The sequence below is a fragment of the Ascidiella aspersa genome, chromosome 3, assembly GCF_963924565.1.
Source record: "Ascidiella aspersa chromosome 3, kaAscAspe10.2, whole genome shotgun sequence".
NCBI classification, from domain to species: Eukaryota; Metazoa; Chordata; class Ascidiacea; order Phlebobranchia; family Ascidiidae; genus Ascidiella; species Ascidiella aspersa.
Window position 1 is genome coordinate 32,575,145 of NC_139449.1, and position 19,142 is coordinate 32,594,286.

At 41.1% G+C, this 19,142-nt stretch overlaps 1 protein-coding gene across 1 annotated transcript; it reads left to right on the forward strand.

Annotated features, from left to right (window-relative positions):
- Positions 1–10,395: 10,395 nt before the first annotated feature.
- LOC146162542 (uncharacterized) lies at positions 10,396–15,905 on the forward strand. The gene is made up of 2 exons (XM_083385226.1): positions 10,396–11,122; positions 15,364–15,905. The coding sequence occupies exons 1-2, from the start codon at positions 10,396–10,398 to the stop codon at positions 15,903–15,905; spliced, it is 1,269 nt and encodes a 422-aa protein (XP_083241352.1).
- Positions 15,906–19,142: the final 3,237 nt, after the last annotated feature.

Below are 19,142 nucleotides of genomic sequence, written 5' to 3' on the forward strand. Positions count from 1 at the left end.
AACAACCGAATTCAATTTATTTATACACGTTATAAGGCTGAGCATGTTCACCGTATTGGCTTAATGATCATGACTGTTGGATGTACTAATTTTAAAATTTGATTATTTGAACAACATGTTGTTAGTTATTACATCGTATCGGACAGTCGATAATAATATATTGTCCTAAATACCAGGTGTCAGTGTCGCAATAAAGAGTTATTGGACCTCCTTACTTTCAGAAGGGCGCGTTTATCGAGTATTTCTTCTCTGTCAAGACGCGGGTGACATTTAATCGAGTTCACTTCAGGTTGTCTGCGTTGACTCACAATAAAAATGGCTGTAACGTCAGATATAAACTGTGGCCTTTGTCTGACGGCGAATTGACATATTTCTTTAGGTTACTATTTCGTTTTAAAACAATAAACTCTGCCCTTAAAAGTAATGTTGGGCCTATAATATTTCATATCAAATATCAAATGTGAGGTTTTATTTTAATAATTAATTTATATATTTATTCACATTAATAAAAATACATTTTATAGCAACAGATAATTCGAATAGACTATAGGTTAAAATATGTATCAATATAACACAAATAAATTCCCCTAACATTGTACTCTAAATTTGAAAGCATGCTGCTATTTTTTCATTGGTACGATACCGTTTTTGTGATTGTTAAAGAAAAATATTGTAAAAACGACTTAAAAAATAATGTCTCACCATCTAGGAACCTCACCGCACGTCACTGCTGACATTGATTATGCAAGTAGTGGATACACCTTATTATAAACCTTAAGACTATTAAATATGCAATTTTTTTCAAGTTTAAAATTTTCGGCGCACTTCAATCACGAAAAGGATCTAGATGTATTTACCTTCAGTTTTTCAAGGTCATTTCGCCAAACTTCAAGGCGACCAGTCGAAAGGGCAAACACGGCGTAATACTGTTTAACTTTTTTCGAGGACAAGATACTTTTAGGGGGCTTGCGACGAGAGGGGGTGTTTGTTTACGTCAGGGAAAGCGCAAACGGATTAGGAAGCTAATCCCACTCGAACTGCGATCGCTCGCTTTTCAAGTCGCGACCCTAAGTTGTTTGGTCGCGCGACCAAAACAAATCCACAAATAAACTTTGAAGTTCTCGGCCGCGCTTTGCAAATATATGCGAACGCCGATTTTCTCGTTCCTTTGATGTTGGAAGCGATTCAAATAAAATTAGCCTAGAGACGAAAGGATTAATTTTTTGAAAACAGTAAAAATTGCCGGTTTGTACTTGTAAAGGCACGTTTGGTTACCGAACAAATATTTTAGTCAAAACTCTTTCAATGACTTTTTTTAAAGCACATAATTGAACCTTAAATTTCACGCTGCAAAGGTTGGCTATTTTTTTTTATTTGCACGGCTATGTAAAGGTAACGAAACCCATTTTTTTGTCAAAATTGTTTTGTTTTTAATTTATTTCAAATAAATATTGAATTCCACTGACTAGTAAATTATTACGCTAACGGAAAAACTGGTTTCCATTAAAACATTGTTGGCCATAGTGTTTAACATCGAAATGTTTTTTTAAAAAAGCTTACCGCTAAAATCTTTCGTGAATATAAAATTTTGCCAGACGTTTAAAAACATTTAAGGATCTTTCAGGACTTGGAATATCGAAATATAAATTGGAAACACTTTGTAGAAAATCCACTAAATGTATAAATTTTAAAGGTTAAAAAAATATTTTGATTCTAAAGTCTAATATCCAGCAATGCGTCCGCCCGTGTTATTCCCAATGCGGCCGAAGCGGTCAATAACCGACAGCGACCCAATGTGGCCCTTAGCAGGAGCCGACATTCCCCTCCTTCGATTCTCACGATCGCTCGGGGGCGCGGCGCGTTTCATGCATTGTGACGTCATACGGCGAGCCGCCATTTTGCCCGCTTGGGCCCCGGACCTTCGGCCGGGCCACAAAGGTGCCGCGACGCGCCGCACGTCTTTGTTACGTCATAGAGGTGGCGCGCGATCGCTTCCCCTTTCCCAAGGTCGATACAAAACTGAAACGGATCGGCGGCATCCGTTTTCGCCGCGTGACGCGTCTTGAAACGACCAAGGAGATTTTCTTTTTTCTGTTTCTTTTTTTCGCCTTTTGTGTAGCCTTGTTTTACTTTTACCTGGACGGAGGCGATTGAATGGTTTTCAGATCGAACGAATAAGGAGAGTGCAAAGGTGATAAATTTCAGATTAAGGCGAGTCTGTTGTTCAAAAAGAGGTAAAACTAAGAAAATCTGTTGTTAAATTTCGGACAAATATAATGAGGAAAGTTGCAAAGTCAATGTTGATTTTTTATTAAAAAAAATCGATTTAAACTTAACTTACATGTGAGACTCGCCAATTTGTTTTTCTTTTTTCTTTTTCTCAGTTTTATAGCAAACTTTAACCTATACTGCGTTAATTGCAAATTTTCAGATCTCGTAAAACCTATATAAGGAGCGCGAAAGGCGCTAGAAAACTTTAGGGCACGCGACAAATTGAGATAAAATCGTTGTTAGAAATGGGGCAAGTCGCAAAAAGAGTGAATTTTCGAAAAAAAATGTTCGTACGTTTTTTTAAAATGAGACGAGTCTCAAATAAAACTAATTTTTGAAATCAAAATTAAAATTAGATGAGTTGCAAATATATTACTATAATCTTAGTTAAAAATATGTGGTAACAAAAGTCCATAGGTGCGAGCACTGAGCATGCAAAAATCCATCCCGAATTCCCGTACCGTTACGTAAGAGTTGCCCTCCGATCGTTATGTAAGAATTGCCTCAAGTCGAAATTCGTGCGTTGTCGAAATCGTCGAATTCCAGGAATGTATTTTCGGTACGAAATAACGATCAGCAATCAGAGAGGCCCGTGGCGACCGACCCAGCATTTTGTGACCTCACGTTTAAGCGCGACCCTTGACTTTTGCCAGGGCGACACGAGCGATGGAAGCGCGTGGACCGATATAGAAAATACCCCAGGCCTTAATGACGATTGGCTTGACATTTAACGTAAAGAGAGAGCGCCTGCATGAGTAAGCAGAAAAGGGCCACGGAGCCTAACAGCGTTGCTCTTGTAGTGGCTTTCGTCGATTGGAAGGGCAATAGAGCGAGGGACCTTTCAGCGTTTATAGATTTGCGTGTGCGTGTGTAGAGAGCAGCGAAACTATATGTGCAGTAAATTATGCAAAGATTGTTGCTTGACGGATATAGCCGACGGCGGCAAAGCTAGGCGACTCTGATTTTTTTTTTTCGAAAAGCGCGTTGACGTATATCATTTTGAGGTAACGATTTGCTTGCATCCTTTGTATAACATATAGGAATGCGTCTGAGTCTAAATCTTTGTGAGACATTTTTCCAGATTTTTCAGACAACATTCCCATTTTCCGTATTCCATTTTCTGACCAGAAAAGGCGAAACGTTTTTCATCCGCGCTTCGCCTTTCGAATTCGATTCCGAATTCGTTTCCGGGCCTTCCGGTGAAGTGATGTGCATGCAAGTTATATTTAACCGGCGCCTAAAAATACATTTCCATGAAAAATTAATTGCGTTTTTCTATCGAAAAGCTTTTTCGTGATAAATGCCGCACACGTAATTTGTTTGGGGGCAATATAGCAGGCTTACCGAAGGTTGCATAGATAGTTGTGTCATGAAAAGACGCAGAAACGAAATATTTTGCGATAAGTTTACTTTTATATATATATGCGTGAGATCAAAACAGAACCAATGGGAATAGTAAATTATTGCCGTACAAATTTTGGACAACTATGTGGACTCACTAAAACTAATTTCTAACGAAATAAAACGCAAACAACTCGCTAAAACGTTGTAGTAAGTTAAATGTTAGTAGTTTTAGACCTACGAACATTTGAGTAAAACCTCTAATTTAAAATGCCTGGTTTCACGCGAACCCAAAGTAGCCTTATGGTAAAGCTGTTTTGTCAAATCTCACGTTCCTGTATTATTGCAGTCAAAAAAATCCTAATGTCGAGGCTTTTTGCTGTATCGCGTCTTGGTGTATAAAAGCAGTTAAACCCTTATTTTACAATTAAGCGTAAATCATGCAAAATCGCTTTCCCAAAATCAAGGTCGTTATTTAAAAACTTATTAAAGACTCTATATGTGTCTAGTCGGTTCCAATTGCAAGTAGCTCTCTGTCGACGCTGTTTTGCCGCACAGGGTACAGCGTCATGTATTATCGCAGTTGCGTGTTTTAGCTGGCGCCGTGAGAAAGCCTAGCGCCGTCGCTCGGCACCGGCCTATGTGACGTCTCGCCTCTGCCCCCCTAGAAAGGTGAAGAATCGGGAAGTGCCCCTGCCAATTCGCTGTTTGTCGCGAAAAGCACTGGCGCCCTTTCAAGTCGACGCCGTTCAGCTATTTGCGATGCAATGTCGAACAGGCCCGCTGCCCACTGACCGGTGGAAAGACGGACGAGCGGTTTAGCTTTCAGCCTTCAGTTACAGACGCAGGGCGCTTTATTTGCTGCAGTCTGTCTTTGGCCAGGTTTTTGTATCGAATCCTCTTTTCAAGCCGTATTTCTTGTGTTTATTTCCAAGCCACATTAAAAGGCAACAGATAGCGAAGTTTCTTCCGTTTGCGCAAAAATTGACGTAAAGTTGCCGAATCAGGGCAAAAAGAGGATGAGTGTAAATACAGGCTTAGGCTGACTTGGAGTGACATTGAGGTTTTTCGATCAATTTTTTCCGCAGCTTATTATATTGCATTTGCATCCTATAAAAGAATTTGCAACGCTATAACGATAGAAAGTGCACGATTTGTTGCTGTATAAGGTCAAGTTCAGTTATTTGTTTTCAAACTGTGTTCCAAAGTCTTAAATGCTCCTCGAAAATTTTGGTAGTTTCGGAAAATAACCTATTAGCATAACAAATTAGCATGCCACATTTAACTTCACACTATCTGTTAAGTCCTTTTAAAATTAAGGTATTTAGCATCTTGTGTGTGGTGGCTGTGTAAATAAAGCAACTTTTATTTAAGGAAATTTTATTTATTTATTTTATTTTAGTCAGCTGGTGAAGTTTGAGTCCGACCGGTGTAGATTATGGAAAGTTCAGTGCGTGTTCTTTGCAAGAATTGAGTCACCTTTGTCGTTTAAAAATACCGCGATTTTTCAAGCAACCTTTTTCTGTGACTTACTTTGAATGTGGCTACACGTAAATGCACAGTCGTGAAAGTGCTCTTGTCAGCGTTTGATCTTTGCGAGAATTAATTAAGGCAACGCGAGTATTGACTTTGTGACCTAAAATTAACTTGAAATAACAAATTGATTTAAAACTAATGACATAAAAAGCAAAGTCATTGCTGTCATATTACGAATTAGATTTGAATGTAGAAAACCTGGCGTTCAATTAAAATTAACAAATTAAGAAAATAAGTACGGCCTTTTGGCTGTTTTCGTTCGCTTAAGTACGAAAACGATTACGACAAAAATAAAATTTAATCAGGTTCTTGAACGTGTTCTCGTTACAGTCATGTTATTCATCTTGTCAAATCTTTATGATTGATTTGGTGTTTTATTCGTCCGCTCTTGTGAAACATTTGTCAGGGTAATGCGATACGTGCCTGGAATAATAATTGATGCACCATTGCTGGCAATAACGTTTTCCATTCATTTGGTGCGCGCGTGTGTGTTGAATTATTACGAAGTACTGCATAAGAAAAGCTAATGTTTAAAACTACTATGGGGGTCAGCCTTAATGTGACACAACAGACTAAATAGAGCACATCGGGCTTAATGACTTAAATTCCCATTGCTGGCATTGTACAACAGCGTACAATAAATTTGAGGGCATATCACGCAACAGTATGATGTCACGTTCGCAAATCGTTCGACGTAAGGCATATCGAGAGTGAATGGGACGTACAGTATTTGCCTGATATGGCGATCACGCCAGCGCGCGTAGTTCACAGCATTTAACGTAACCGCTGCTGAAATAGCTGCTGGGGAGAGAGGCTAGCGCCGCAGCCGCTTTGTATCCGAATGCCGTCGCCATTTTGGTCTTTGAGCCGCAGACAAACGCAAGCTGGCTTCTCACAAAGGCCGTCGAAACGGCGGGTTCATTCGCCTAATCGTCGGGTTTTTAATCGCGGAAGAGTCGGAATGAAAAGTGTGGCCGGTTTCGCATTGGCCGCGCGGTGCTACAAAGACGCGATTGCAATTATTTTGCTGCGAACTGTCGTTTTGGAGCGGCGATTGTTTCGATTTGATTTCAACGCCACTTGCATCAGCAAGCTTTTTAAGGAAAATCCACTGCGGTACAGCTAATTACGAGTCACGTATTTTCAGCTATTGCGCCTGAAGGGCGTACATTCGACATAATTAGATTGAACTCAACATATTACCAAACGTATATTTTATTATTTTTTGTTTTTAAATGCTGCATAGCATAGCTTAAAGCTAGGAAAATTACAAAAAACCCGCTTAACGAATGTAGCATTTGGAAATTTCAAGAAATTAAAATGAAATTTAAAACTATGTCACGTATTTCCAGCAATTGCGCCTCAGATGCATAAATTTGGCATAATTAGATTGAACTCGACATATTACCAAACGTATAGCTAATATTTTCGTGTATAGCATAGCTTAAAATCAGGAACATTACAAAAAACGCTTAAGTATAGTGTAGCAGTTGAAAATAAATTTTAAATGCTTTAACGCCATATATGGTTATTTTTGTCCTTTAATTTTACTGCGATGTCACAACATTTCGCGGTTTTAAAGAAGGTAGAACATCAGAAGTAATGGCTAACTACCTGCAGAAGGGTATGTGAAGGTAAAGGTTATATGTGACAGCGGGAACTTGACCGGTTTAGCGGATCCGCCCCTGTTCTGCGCATATCAAACATTAAACATTAATACGTCGCCATTCCAGCTTAGCACGGCAACGAGATTTGTCATTAGCGTCGCCCGATCTTGCTGGGTCCGCCTTCGCCACATCAAAGCACGGCGCAAGACAATTTGGAAAGCAAGGCAAACAGTAGGCTGGCTGCCGGGTGGCCTGTTTGCCCAACAATTCCACTCAGAACTGATGCCGCGACCGTTTCACTCGAATCTGATGCGGCAGAAAAAAATATAGGCGATCTCTCTTTCTTTGCCTCAGTAGCAGCGCGGGACCTCGACTTGAAACAATGCCCGATCGCGTTTGGCCTCGCTCATTCTCCCGCTCGATTAGTTGCAGTTGTAAATGAGCGTCATTTGTAATTGGCGACCCGCTCGCTCGGCGTCAGGTTCGATTTAGCTTGGCAGAAAATTGAAACAGATGCAGATGCGATGGGCTGACTGGGTGGAGTGGGGTTCGAATATTTGTCAGTTGAGTGGTTAACGTTGTTTTGTTAATGTTCCAATGGTTTGACTTTACTTTTAGCCAATTCAGTGTTGAACATAGTGTTGTTTGGGTAGTTTATAGAAAAATACGTCGGATGTTCCTTTTGCTATAAATGTTTTAATTACGAAATCGAAACCTGTAGGTTCTTTCTATTTTTGTTTTCGAAATGTAGGATAGAAAATTGCTTTCGAACTTTTAAATTAAACTCTATGTTTACAACATATTATTAACGTTTAGGTAACGTGAAACCAGTTTATTTTTCTATATGGAAGGCATTTGTAAAAAATAATTAATAAAGCGGTATAAAGATGGCCTTGGGATATTATTTACAGAACTAATATGTATGTATTTTTTTTTTTTAATGTAAGTAGATATATATAGTAGATGATGACGTAGTCATATCCAACATTGCTTAAAAAAAAGCCAGGAAAAGACAGAGTTTGCTTCTAATTTGCACTTTTTAAATCTTATTAGGGGGCCCGTTTGTTTAAAAAAAGTTATAAAAGCCCCTTAAACATGATTGCAAAACCATCTATTTAAAATTATGCAATCAAGGCTAAGATCCTTTAAGAAAAATAAAACTCAACAAATCATGAAAACGCTTGTTCAAGTGTCACTGTTGAAACTTTAATCTTTAGGTGAAATTAGAAAAGGATGGGCGTCGGGTGAAGAAAGGCGCATATGAAAACGTTTAAGACACTCTTAAAACCACTATCTGGTTGGGGGTTTAATCAACCAGTGTCAAAATGAGCTGAAAACAAATGCAAATCGAAAGGGCTGGTTGATTCTCGTATTAAGAATCGTCAAATAAAAGATCCTCTCATGCCCTTGGAAAAGTAACTTTTCAAGAAAATTGAAAGGAAAAAAACGACCCCAGCAATAATTGGCGAACTCTAACTAAACCCGCAACTGGCCAGGCCGCTAAGGTCAATGTTTGTATCCATCAACGCTCCTGCTGTCTCGCCTATGACGGATCGGCCATGTTGGCCCTCTCGTCGAACGAGAAATAACGCGTGTCCTAGCGCAAAATATGCGCTGGTCGAGAAGCAATACCAACCAGTAGCACTCGTTTGTTCGATTATCGCGCGGACAACGTGTATTGTGACGTAACAGGCGCGGTGCTGTCCAATCGCGTGTCCCTCTCGGTGGCCGGTTTGAAGTGACCGCCAGGTAGTTAGGGGGACAATGCACGCGGTCCCTGGGAAGGTCACGCGAAGGTTATTTATGGCCCGGGCGCCGCTGCATGTGAACTGGAAAAAGTAGAGAGAGTTGGCGATTCTGATTTGAATACAGAACGACTGAAACTATTGTAGCTGGCCAGTCGCATTTTGGCCGATGTCGTAGCAGGTTCTTCAAGGATTTTTTTACTTTAACTCAAAGCTGCTGCAGAAAGTTGCAGCAAAGTCGGTTTCAGGCAGACGCAGTTTTGCAACTTGAGGTTCCCAGTTACACTTTGGTTTTGACAGGTGCAACACGTATTGTTGCGAGTTAGTTGACTTTTAGCCTTGGACAGGAATACGATTTACTTTTAGCATCGCTGGTTTCTACACGAAATGTTGTAGTTTGTCTTGGATACTTGTTTGTTGGTATCAAGTCAGTCTAGTTAGTTAGTAAATGGCGAACACCACTTACCTAAGCTTACGGTCATTCTCGTAATCTGCGTTGCCGATATTTTTTTATTATACAAACCTAATTTTATATTAAAATTTCAAAAGAAATAAGTCGGTTACAAATGGGACTTTTACGTTTGCCCAAAGGACTTCTACTTTTATTAACGGAGTGCTTATTTTAAAGAACTATTCAGACCCGTAACGGTTGATAGGAATAACGTGCTCAAATGTCGTTTAGTCTACTATGCTCCATTTTTAATTTTTAAAGGTTATTAATTTGTGCAGATCTATGCAAGGCTACATGTCGAAGTACTGCGTTTATCTTAGGCCAAATGTGTACCTTTTGACCACGCGAGCCAATTTTTTGGGGGAGGAGGGGGTTCTACAATAAGTTTTATATTTCTAAGTAATGTAATATAAGAGTAACAGAGGCAATCCAATCTATTGAGAAAGTTACTCTTTGCCGAAACCAAAATATGTTAGAAAGGTTTGACGAGCTTTGCGTTGGGGTTGAAAATAACTCTTGCATCCCAGCGACATAAAGACAGACAAACATATATACCACATTAACCAGACAAATCATATAGAAAGGGTTGCCGAGTATTGCGTCCGAGTTGAAAAGAACTCCCATAGCCACACAGAGGCAGACAAACAGACGGACGGTCTAACGTGCTCCTGTCGGTTCAGCGTATAGCCCAGTTTTTATTGCGCTGGTTTTAGGACCGGGCTGCGTGTCGGCGGTAAATTTTAGCGACGCTAACGATCTACGACAGCCTTAATGATCACCGCGCTTCAAAAACACTTTGCCGTCCGAAAAACCACGCGGCTAATGCCAACGAGGCAAGGTTACGGCCGTTGATGGGTTTCGGGCCGGTTTTCGAAAACTGGCTCGTTGGTCGTGGCTCCACACAAAGCGTTGACGCGAATCAAAGCCATTGCCGCCGCTTGATTTAACGACTTTTTACGATCGCCGGCCGAGTTTCGGAGTTTTTTTCCCGAGTCCGCTACGTGTGTGACAAGTCAATTTATTGCGACTTGCGGTTTTCTGCAACATGCAGAAATGTTTTCGCCGAAAAATCGAGGCAATACTTCTCATTTGTGGGAGTAAAGGGACTTTCTAATTATGTTGTGTAAAAATACTTATTACGCTGAAATATAAACTCGAGTTGTGATTGCAAGAAACACAGTACAGTTTTTTGATAGATAATTCCAAATATGAGAATTTACTTTTAGCGTAAAAGCTCTGCACTTGTATACATTTGCATGAATAAATATACTTTAATTAAAATCCTTTTTACATTCATCATTTGTTTTAAATCTAACGTAACCAAACAAAAACTTCAACTCTTTCACCAGGTTCGCCCGAGGTCATTTCCAAGCAAAACCAATTCAAAACGCTGTCTTAAATGAGCCGCGTGCATTTGCTCTAAGCCCTTGCCCAGTTGCCCACCATGTTATGTTATGCCAGCTTTGACCAGCAGCACCAGCACCACAACAACAACCAGCTCAGCAAAGCAATCAGTAACCAGCACCAGCAGCCTACAGGAACCAGCAGCGGTTCGCCGACCAACGCGGACATGTACAGTCACCTGCACTCCGACTCGGCCCCCGTTTCGAGTACTGGCTTTTACCAGGGCGGCGCCGGGTACGCGGCCAAGATGGCCCAGCCCCAGACCGCGGCTTACGCGTCCACCGAGTACGCGGTGCAGCAGGGACTCAGACCCGCCATTGGCGAATCACCAGCCTACAGCAGCGGCCATTTGCCGCAAGAGTACAACACCAGCACGTCGTTCCAACTCCCAGCCACGAGTACAATCGAACTTGGAAACTCGCAGCCGCACTGGAGCGGTTCCGGCCTCTACGCCAACAACTTTGCCCCCATGCTGGGCGCCCAGGGCGGTTGGGACCAGATGACGCCGCCCATGTACCATCACCCCCACGTACCCTCCTACCAACCGCCGCAGCAGCTGTCACCGATTTCCACCGCCAACGGTAGCGGCAGCCCCGGGTCCGCGCCCACCGCATTGACCGGGATTGAGTGCTTCGTTTCCCCGCAGAATCAGCACGCCGCTCCTGGTCTCCAGCTGACCACTCTCCCGCACGGCGCCATGGTGCAGCAGCGGCGTCCCTACGAGTGGATCAACAAGAACGCCTACCAGAACACGCAGCCTCAACAAGGTAAATTAAACCCTGGCGTGAATTTCTGGTTAAGATTCGTAATGGAAAATGGTCTTAATTTTCCATGTCCTCTTTTTCAATGTACAACTTTAGAAACAAGGGTAGTTAAAAACCCATTAATATTTCGAATGCAAAATGGCGTACTAGACCAAAAAAATATATCTTGAAAGGGTTCTTAGAGGAGGGTTCATGAACGAGAAATGCTTATTCATTTAGGTAAAAGAAACATGTAATCGATATTAAGAACAACGTATTAAATTTGTTGATATCACAATCTCAATTAGCCCCACCAAAACGCGTGTGAAAATCAAAACTGGCTGTAGTGCATCGTAAACAACAAAATAGCCCGTTTATTCGTCTATGACTCAAATTTTACTGGTGTGTTCCCGTAATACTGGGTACAGCCAGCACCAGCATAGCAATCCAAACCGCACTGGCCATTATTACGTCACAATGCCATCAGAGGCGCGACGCCGCGCGTCCCGGGGCCACCGAATCCAATATATGTACGATATGGCGAGAGATACATCGCGACCCCGGGCGGGCAAAAGGGGCAATGTAACAATTATAGGCGAGCAGCGCGCGAACGATTGTGCCATCATCAGCGGGTACTATTTAAATTGTCGGGCCGCAAACCTTTCAAGTCGCAGCGCGCCGCTCACTTTCTATTTGCGCTCGGACGGGATTACAAACAATTAACAATCGGCGCGGCGGCGGCGAGCAACGCTCGAACGCGAAGTACGAACGCACACATAACCCGAGCGCTATACATACTCACCACACAGAAGCCATTCAAGATATACGAACATACAGGTGCGGGTTATATGCGTTGATGTGCGAACGCCAGGTTGCCAATCCTACAAAACATTCGCATTTTGAACTTGTTCTGTGTGGTGGGGGTACTTTAAGCACGATCTTTATAAAATGAATTAAGAAGTTCTAATTGTAAAATGTTAGAATTTTTCATGTTAAAAAGGTCGATTTGCCACTTTCAAACCCAATGGCATTCTCGAGACCTCAAAATGGTTAAAATATATGCAAAATACGGACAGCGTTTTACTAACTAAACCGTAATGCGCATTGGACTGCAAAATCGAATATTTGAAATACGAAAGTGACTAAATTCTGTTATTTGCTGAAAAAAAAAAACTGTCCAACTTTGCTCTTTAAGTATAAGTTACTTAAACAAAAACACGTTAGCTCTTAAAAAAACAGCGTTTTTAATAGTGTTTTAAAATTAATAGTTATAGTAAAAGATATTTTTAAACATGTGTGCTTTTAAAAATATGTTTTTTATTTATTTCAAAATGTACTTTCACCAGGTAAAAATCGCCCAAAGTTTCCAAAGTTAGCTGAAACGCAATTCAGCTATTTTTATTATCGCCTTTTTGCTTTGAAAATGATCAGGGCTGGCTTATAAAGAACCAGTCCAAGTTGAAGCCCTGATAATAATTAAATAGCGCTCGTGATTGTGATTGTGAAACAATTCGTTGATTCTGCATAATGTGTGCGGCGAGTAACCTTTTTATGTGTGCTGCGCATAACCTTTGCCCCGAAAAGCCTTATAAATGTTACGTGCATAAGAGATATGAGAAGCCTAAGAAGGCTATGCGAGTGACGTTCTCGAAAAACGTGCTATTGAATGCCTAATGCCAAGAGGCTTCATACGTGCCGCGTTGCTACGATTTGAAACACGACTCGGGAGTTTGCTGCTACAGGAGTATTTTTTCACAAGAAAAATACTGATAGGTGTCGCACGCGACCATTTTAGTTCGTAGAAGGCGTTTTTAAGCGATTTACCGGAAATTTTTTTTCACCGAAGCAAAGGCATTGGCCACAATTCGTATGGGTTTTTATGAGCCCCGCAGATCTTAACTTAATTGGTTGGCACGACTTTTCGTGGGTTTAAATGGCGGCCATGACATATCGTTGATTGAATTCCAATGTACTGTTAAAGTTTTGGGATTTACCGCGGAGGCACGCGAGTGTATTTAAGCAGTGTGCTGTGATTTCAAAAAGTAGGAATTAACTCTACTCGGTGTTTAAATCCAAGTTTTGACTCACCTTTTTTTAGCGTGTATAATTGTATATACAAACAGAGGCCATGGTTTAATACTAAATGGGCTTGCTTAATGCCCTGTAAGTGATATTGATTAATTTTCGTTGTAAATTGAACTGCTTTAAAACAAAGTTTATAGCCCCCCAAAGTTCCTCTTAAAATGCCATGCAATATGTAGGCTAACTGGCCGTGGCGTATATGTGCATATGTATATCGTGTACGTATACTAAGGTTACTGCATAAGGAACTTCAGGGCTGTTGCAGTATAAAATACAAAAGAAAAAAACAAGAACCTTGTTAAGTTGCTTATGTGGTCGGCCAAAGCTGCTTATTGGCCGTGGATTTATTCACTACGATGGAATGCCTATAACACTCTTACTATAGTGGCTGTCGTTTCGCTGTGTAAATCCTGTATGTGAAAATACAAACACGTGTGTATAAAATGGATCTTTGCCTTACCACCTATAATGTATTACCACATATTGTGCGCCCTGACAAATGAGCAGAAGTGTATCGCTGCTGCTCTGTGACAAAGGTTTTGGATAACAGGGGCCATTTTCGTGATTAAATGACCCCTTTGAGACCGACCCGACATTTGAGTTAAACCGTAATACAGTAAATGAAGACATAGTCAGCCTGTACTGAATCGCTAATAAAATGGTTTTCTCAGCCTATGTTCTGTATTCAGGGTCAACTGACTCGATATTAATTTTATGATTTTTAGTTGATTCTTTAGTATTGCGGTCGCAACTGTAGCGGCAAACAAACAGTTATCTTATGTTATAAGTTCACGGTATTCGACTACCTCCCCACTACAATTACAATCCACGTCACCAATTTCGTGATGTTGGCGAAGAGTTATGGCAGCCGGCGACCAGCGCGTTTAAAACTTTCGCGCGCCGTCTAAAAACCAAAAAAAAAACGATCCCCTTCTCATCCAAGATACGGCGGTCGCAGCCAGCGCTGACGGCCCAGACGCTCAATTACGGTAAACTCGTAAAGTCGCCGACGCGCTGCGACAACCAGCGCGCGATTGGGTGTTCTCGCTCGTAAAAGGTTTTCGTCCCTCGCCCGCCGCAGAGCCACGGTCGGCCCGGGCCTCGTAAACGCCGCGTTTTACGAGTCAGTGCTCCGAGGCCGTGGCGCTGCGCGTAATGAAAGCGCCTCCCAATCGATGACCGACCAGCAACCACGTATACTTGTGTGTATGTATGCGGACCGGTTATCCGCCCTGAAAGGGGGTACCCGCTTTTTTGCGCTTGAAAAATACCAATACATTTTTAGGGGGGAGGAAACTGTAGTCGTGGGAAGAAAGCGTGCAAAAGCTCCGAGCGGTTCTCAAGGCTGCTTTGACAATTAGAGTCGGCAGATTTTTTGTGATAAAACAACTCAAAAATTAGTTTTCTGACTTGGTCTTGAAACTATAGACTGACGGTTTAAACACAGACGACAATGAAGTAATAAAGGGGGATCCTAGCGTACAAATCAGTCAAGTCATTTAGTATGATATCCTTAGTACACTGACGTAACCGGCTTAGGGTTGCATCTGTCATAGCACGTTGGTATTTTAGGCGACGAACACCAGGCTGGGAAATTGTAGGCAATATTTATTGCAATTTCTCTGGCATATAGCGTCGTCACACATTGTTAAGCTTTCTGATTTTTAGGTTTTGTTATATACATATATGGTTTGCGTCCCACTTACAATTGGCGAATAATTAGCTGCCAACAAAAAAAACAAAAACAACCGTGGTTTGGTGAATAATTCTCCAGTCGTTAGATTTGCATTATTCAAAGCTTGTCACGAGCGACAGCAGAAGCCTGGCCGACGTTTGTCACTTAAGTAGTGACGTGATGTATACTTGCTAAGTCACCGGCAAAATACAAGGCGAAAAAAAAACAGTAAAAGTTTAAACGACACAATGTTGTTTTTCCATTTTATTATTAATATTCTTGCTATAATGCTTATCCATCAGAAGCCTGAGAAACGATTGTCACTTTATATTGATGTCATACAATATATACTTGTTAATTTCCTAGCACTCTACTTGCTGCTTTTTAAGCGAAAGGGAAACACAGTAAAAAGTTAAAACGACGCGATATTTTTTTATTAACATACTTCCTACAAAAGTAATGCTCATTCAAAACCACGATTTTAAAATGACTTTTTTTCATTTTAAAGGCAAGACGCGAACCAAGGACAAGTACCGCGTCGTCTACTCGGACCACCAGCGTCTCGAACTCGAGAAAGAGTTCCGATTCAGCCGCTACATCACCATCCGACGCAAGGCCGAGTTAGCCGGCCAGCTGTGCCTCAGCGAGCGCCAGGTCAAAATATGGTTCCAGAACCGACGCGCCAAGGACCGCAAGGCCAACAAGAAGAACGCCGACAAGGTGGGCGACGACTGTGCAGACCCGGACAGCAATCCTGCCGACGACGAGGAGCCCTTGGCGTCCGAGTCTTCTCCCGTTCTCTCGCACCAGCAGCTCGATGAGCTCTACCGCCCACAGGCGGACGTGCTTGGTAATCTGGAGCATCAGCGAGGCGACGCTGCGGCGCATATGGCCTTCGCCTACCACCCGCACCACAGCGGTTATATGCAGGGAATGGACGTGAAGCCCGAAGCGACAGCGACTGAGCGCGATTCAATGCTGGACGCGCATTCGATGGAAGAAGTGCTTAAACAGCGTATTCCGTCTATTGCTAGCGATCATTTATCTTGAGAATCAAAATTCGAGCAGCTCTCTACCCTAATTTCGTACCTGTGTGTATGAAAGCGGCCTCGCTCGCCTAATCGGGCCGCGTTGGCCTCTGTAGGGGCTCCAATCTTTCCTTATACCCTAACTGACGTCATGGCGCACGTTTAATAAGTCGTGACGTCATGGTTTCGGTTCGGTTCTTCCAGGCGGCGCAGTTCTGCTGGCAGCGAGCGACCAACTGTTTTCTGTGATAGCCGTGGGCAACAGACAGGTGCAATCTGGCCATCATTTCTTATCTTGTGTCTACTCTCGTTTCAACGCACAACGTGATGCAGCTGGCTTGCAGACAGTTCTGTGAAATCGTTTTTTAGCAGAACGTGTTTTTATTGTGTGTATACAAGGTTTTGGAGCGTAAACAGTATTGGTGCAATCCGTTTGTTACTCTCGATAATTTCCCGCGCTTTGGCATGTTTGTAAAGTTTATAATTGAAAAGAGTACCATCAGTTGCTCCCGTCGTGAAAGTGCACTCCATAACTTTTCGCAGACATAAAATGGCGTTCGTTTTTTAATCGCTCGAGCTATTTTGTTACGCGTGTGTTTCACATTAGCCTTCTCTTTCTCCTTTTACCCACTCGTTACACAAGCTTTACATGGATATTGCAAGTATGGTATTTATTTTAATGTTAAATCACAAGTTTCATGATAGTATAGCATCCGAAAAAAACCTTCCCGCTATATACGTTTAAATTGTTTAAAAAAACAATAGCTAAATAGTGACATTTATCTTATTTTCTATAGCCTACAAGGCCTAGTTAACATTGTCAATAACTTTGCAACGGTACTATGTTTTTTGTGCTATAAAATGTTGCAATGGTTTCGTAACAAATATCAATTTACATCCCCTTTTTTCTTTGGAACGGTTCTTCTCGTTTTTTTTTTCTTTTACGCTTTTTTGTCTTTTGGGCCAACACTATCGTCATTTGTAAACATGATTATTATCAAAAACGTTCAGTTTTCAGTTTTGAAGGAAGCTAGTTTAGTCAGACACACTAAGACAGTGGTTCTCAAACTTTTTAAAAAAATTACGCAACGGTCCCCCAGTAATTTTTTTAATTGCTCACGGTCCCTTAAAAATAAACACAAAATAACACGTGGTTTTTAATGGTATCAATGGGACGGGTGCACTTGCTTCTTTGCAATCAGCTCGGCTATGTTAACCTCTAACCAGTCTAACGAATCCCTTTATTTGAGTGAAGCAATCACGAACAGTTTTAAACCCGTCCACATTGCCAGCGCAGCAAGCTGTAAAAACGTAATTCTCATTAGCGCAACGCAACACTATGACGACAGAATGGACAATTCAACCTGAAGCGTACCATAACGTGAATAAACAATTAATAATAATCAATTTGGTTTGATGAAGTAATTTCATTAACTAGGAGCGCCGTGTTGATTTTTTGTTGGGTGCTTCGCGGTCCCAGAAAATTGTCTTGCGGACCCGAAAAAGGACCGCGGACCCCACTTTAAGAACCACTGCACTAAGATGACTTTATATTTGACCAATAGTTTTGCAATGTTGTAACGCCTTGAATGAATGATTTAAATCCAAGACTAAACGAGTTTACGACATTCAATACTAGTTTAACATTTTCTTTAAAAAAAAGAATTTAAAAAAACATTTTCTTGTGATAAAAAATGACGTCACTTTACATTGACTTGCTATGACTCTTCGCAAATGACTTGACTTTGACAAGTTAAGTATAGTATAATTTTGCCAATGAAGTTAATGTTTAAGTGTATGTGCAGTGCACGTTGGCTAGGTTTTGCTGTAATTAAAGCAGGGCTGGGATTTTCAATCTGCCAGTGCACTGCCGTTTCCTAGAATTTCTAAAGTTTAATTGGCAAACTACTGCGGATATGGTGTTGTACGCACTTTGTTCAAGTTATGCACGACGACATTACACGAGTGTTCAACCCATTCGCGAGGGTCAGCGTAGCATTTAGCATAATGACGTAACGCAGTTTTTCGCAGGATCAAACGTTGTGGCCAAAGTGGTCGCCTTTTTACCATGATTTTCAAGCGGTAGGTTTCGCGTTTAATTTTCTACAATCTACAACCAGTGGTGGGATTCAGCCGGTCGGACCGGTTCTATAGAACATAACCGTCTCACGAAATTTAAAGAGATCAGCGAACCGGTTGACATTACTGGTTACTGTCAATGAATAGTTGCATTTTAATTTATCTGATACACCGATTTTTGAGATCCAAGTATAGCTCAGATGTATTTTTTTCAAAATGTGCAACATGGTCAAGTTTGCACGTACAGTTATACCATAGAATACTAATTAATTAGTTTTCTATGGTTATACATTGTGTAAATATAGTAATTGTACTTACGTAAAGTTTGTATGAAAATTTAATTGTTGCGTCATAAGTACAAGTCGTAAGACGACTGCTGCTTTCAGTGTGGCTGGCAGCTACGTTCTGTCGTATATAAATCAAAGTTCTGCCAAATATATAAAAATATTCAGTTTATTTGCTGAAAGTGTGACTTTTTGTAAATATAATCGGCTAAAAAATATGACTTTTGTGATAAAACCGGCTTACAAAAAATTTGAATCCAACCACTGTCTACAGCGCGTCATAGGAAAAAAAATACAAGGTATTCCGGCTGCAATCAAGACATTTTCCCTTTTTTATCTAATTAGCGCTGATTCTTTCATTACCATCAAGCTTGGGTGAGGTTTTAAGCTATCATCATGAATGGTTTTCCATAGATTTAGATTATAACATTGGCAAATGAATATTGTTTAGCAAAAAATAACGGCTATCTTTAACTGTCCATAGGAAAAGATAGACTAAAGAAAAGAGAATAAAAACGGACTTCAGCAATACTACCGAAATTAGAACAACATCAACGTCGGAACTGTTAAGATGTTATTTTGGCCATTTTAGATTTGTTTCGTATTCGGTTTTGTTATGTCGTTGGACTTAATACTAGAGTATTATAATTAATCTTTAGATATATTTTCTTTAAAGGCTTATTGTGTTTTCACATTAAAACAGGTGTTATTTATAATTTAGTCTGTGACAACTTATTGTAACCTATACCTAATTGACAATTGTAGCACTTGAGGTAATCAGTGTGTTTTAGAAACGCGTCCGGACGCCGTCCGCCGTCCAGCCATTCACTTGTGAGTCCTCGAGCGCTGCGTTGTAAAGTGGCTATATAACAGCGTTATCAACCGTCGTTTTACAA

Excerpts from the sequence above, each read along its gene's own strand:
- LOC146162542 (XM_083385226.1), top strand. The coding sequence starts at position 10,396 with ATGTTATGTTATGCCAGCTTTGACCAGCAGCACCAGCACCACAACAAC. Across the intron at positions 11,123-15,363 it reads GAACACGCAGCCTCAACAAG|GCAAGACGCGAACCAAGGAC; the intron begins GTAAATTAAACC and ends TTCATTTTAAAG.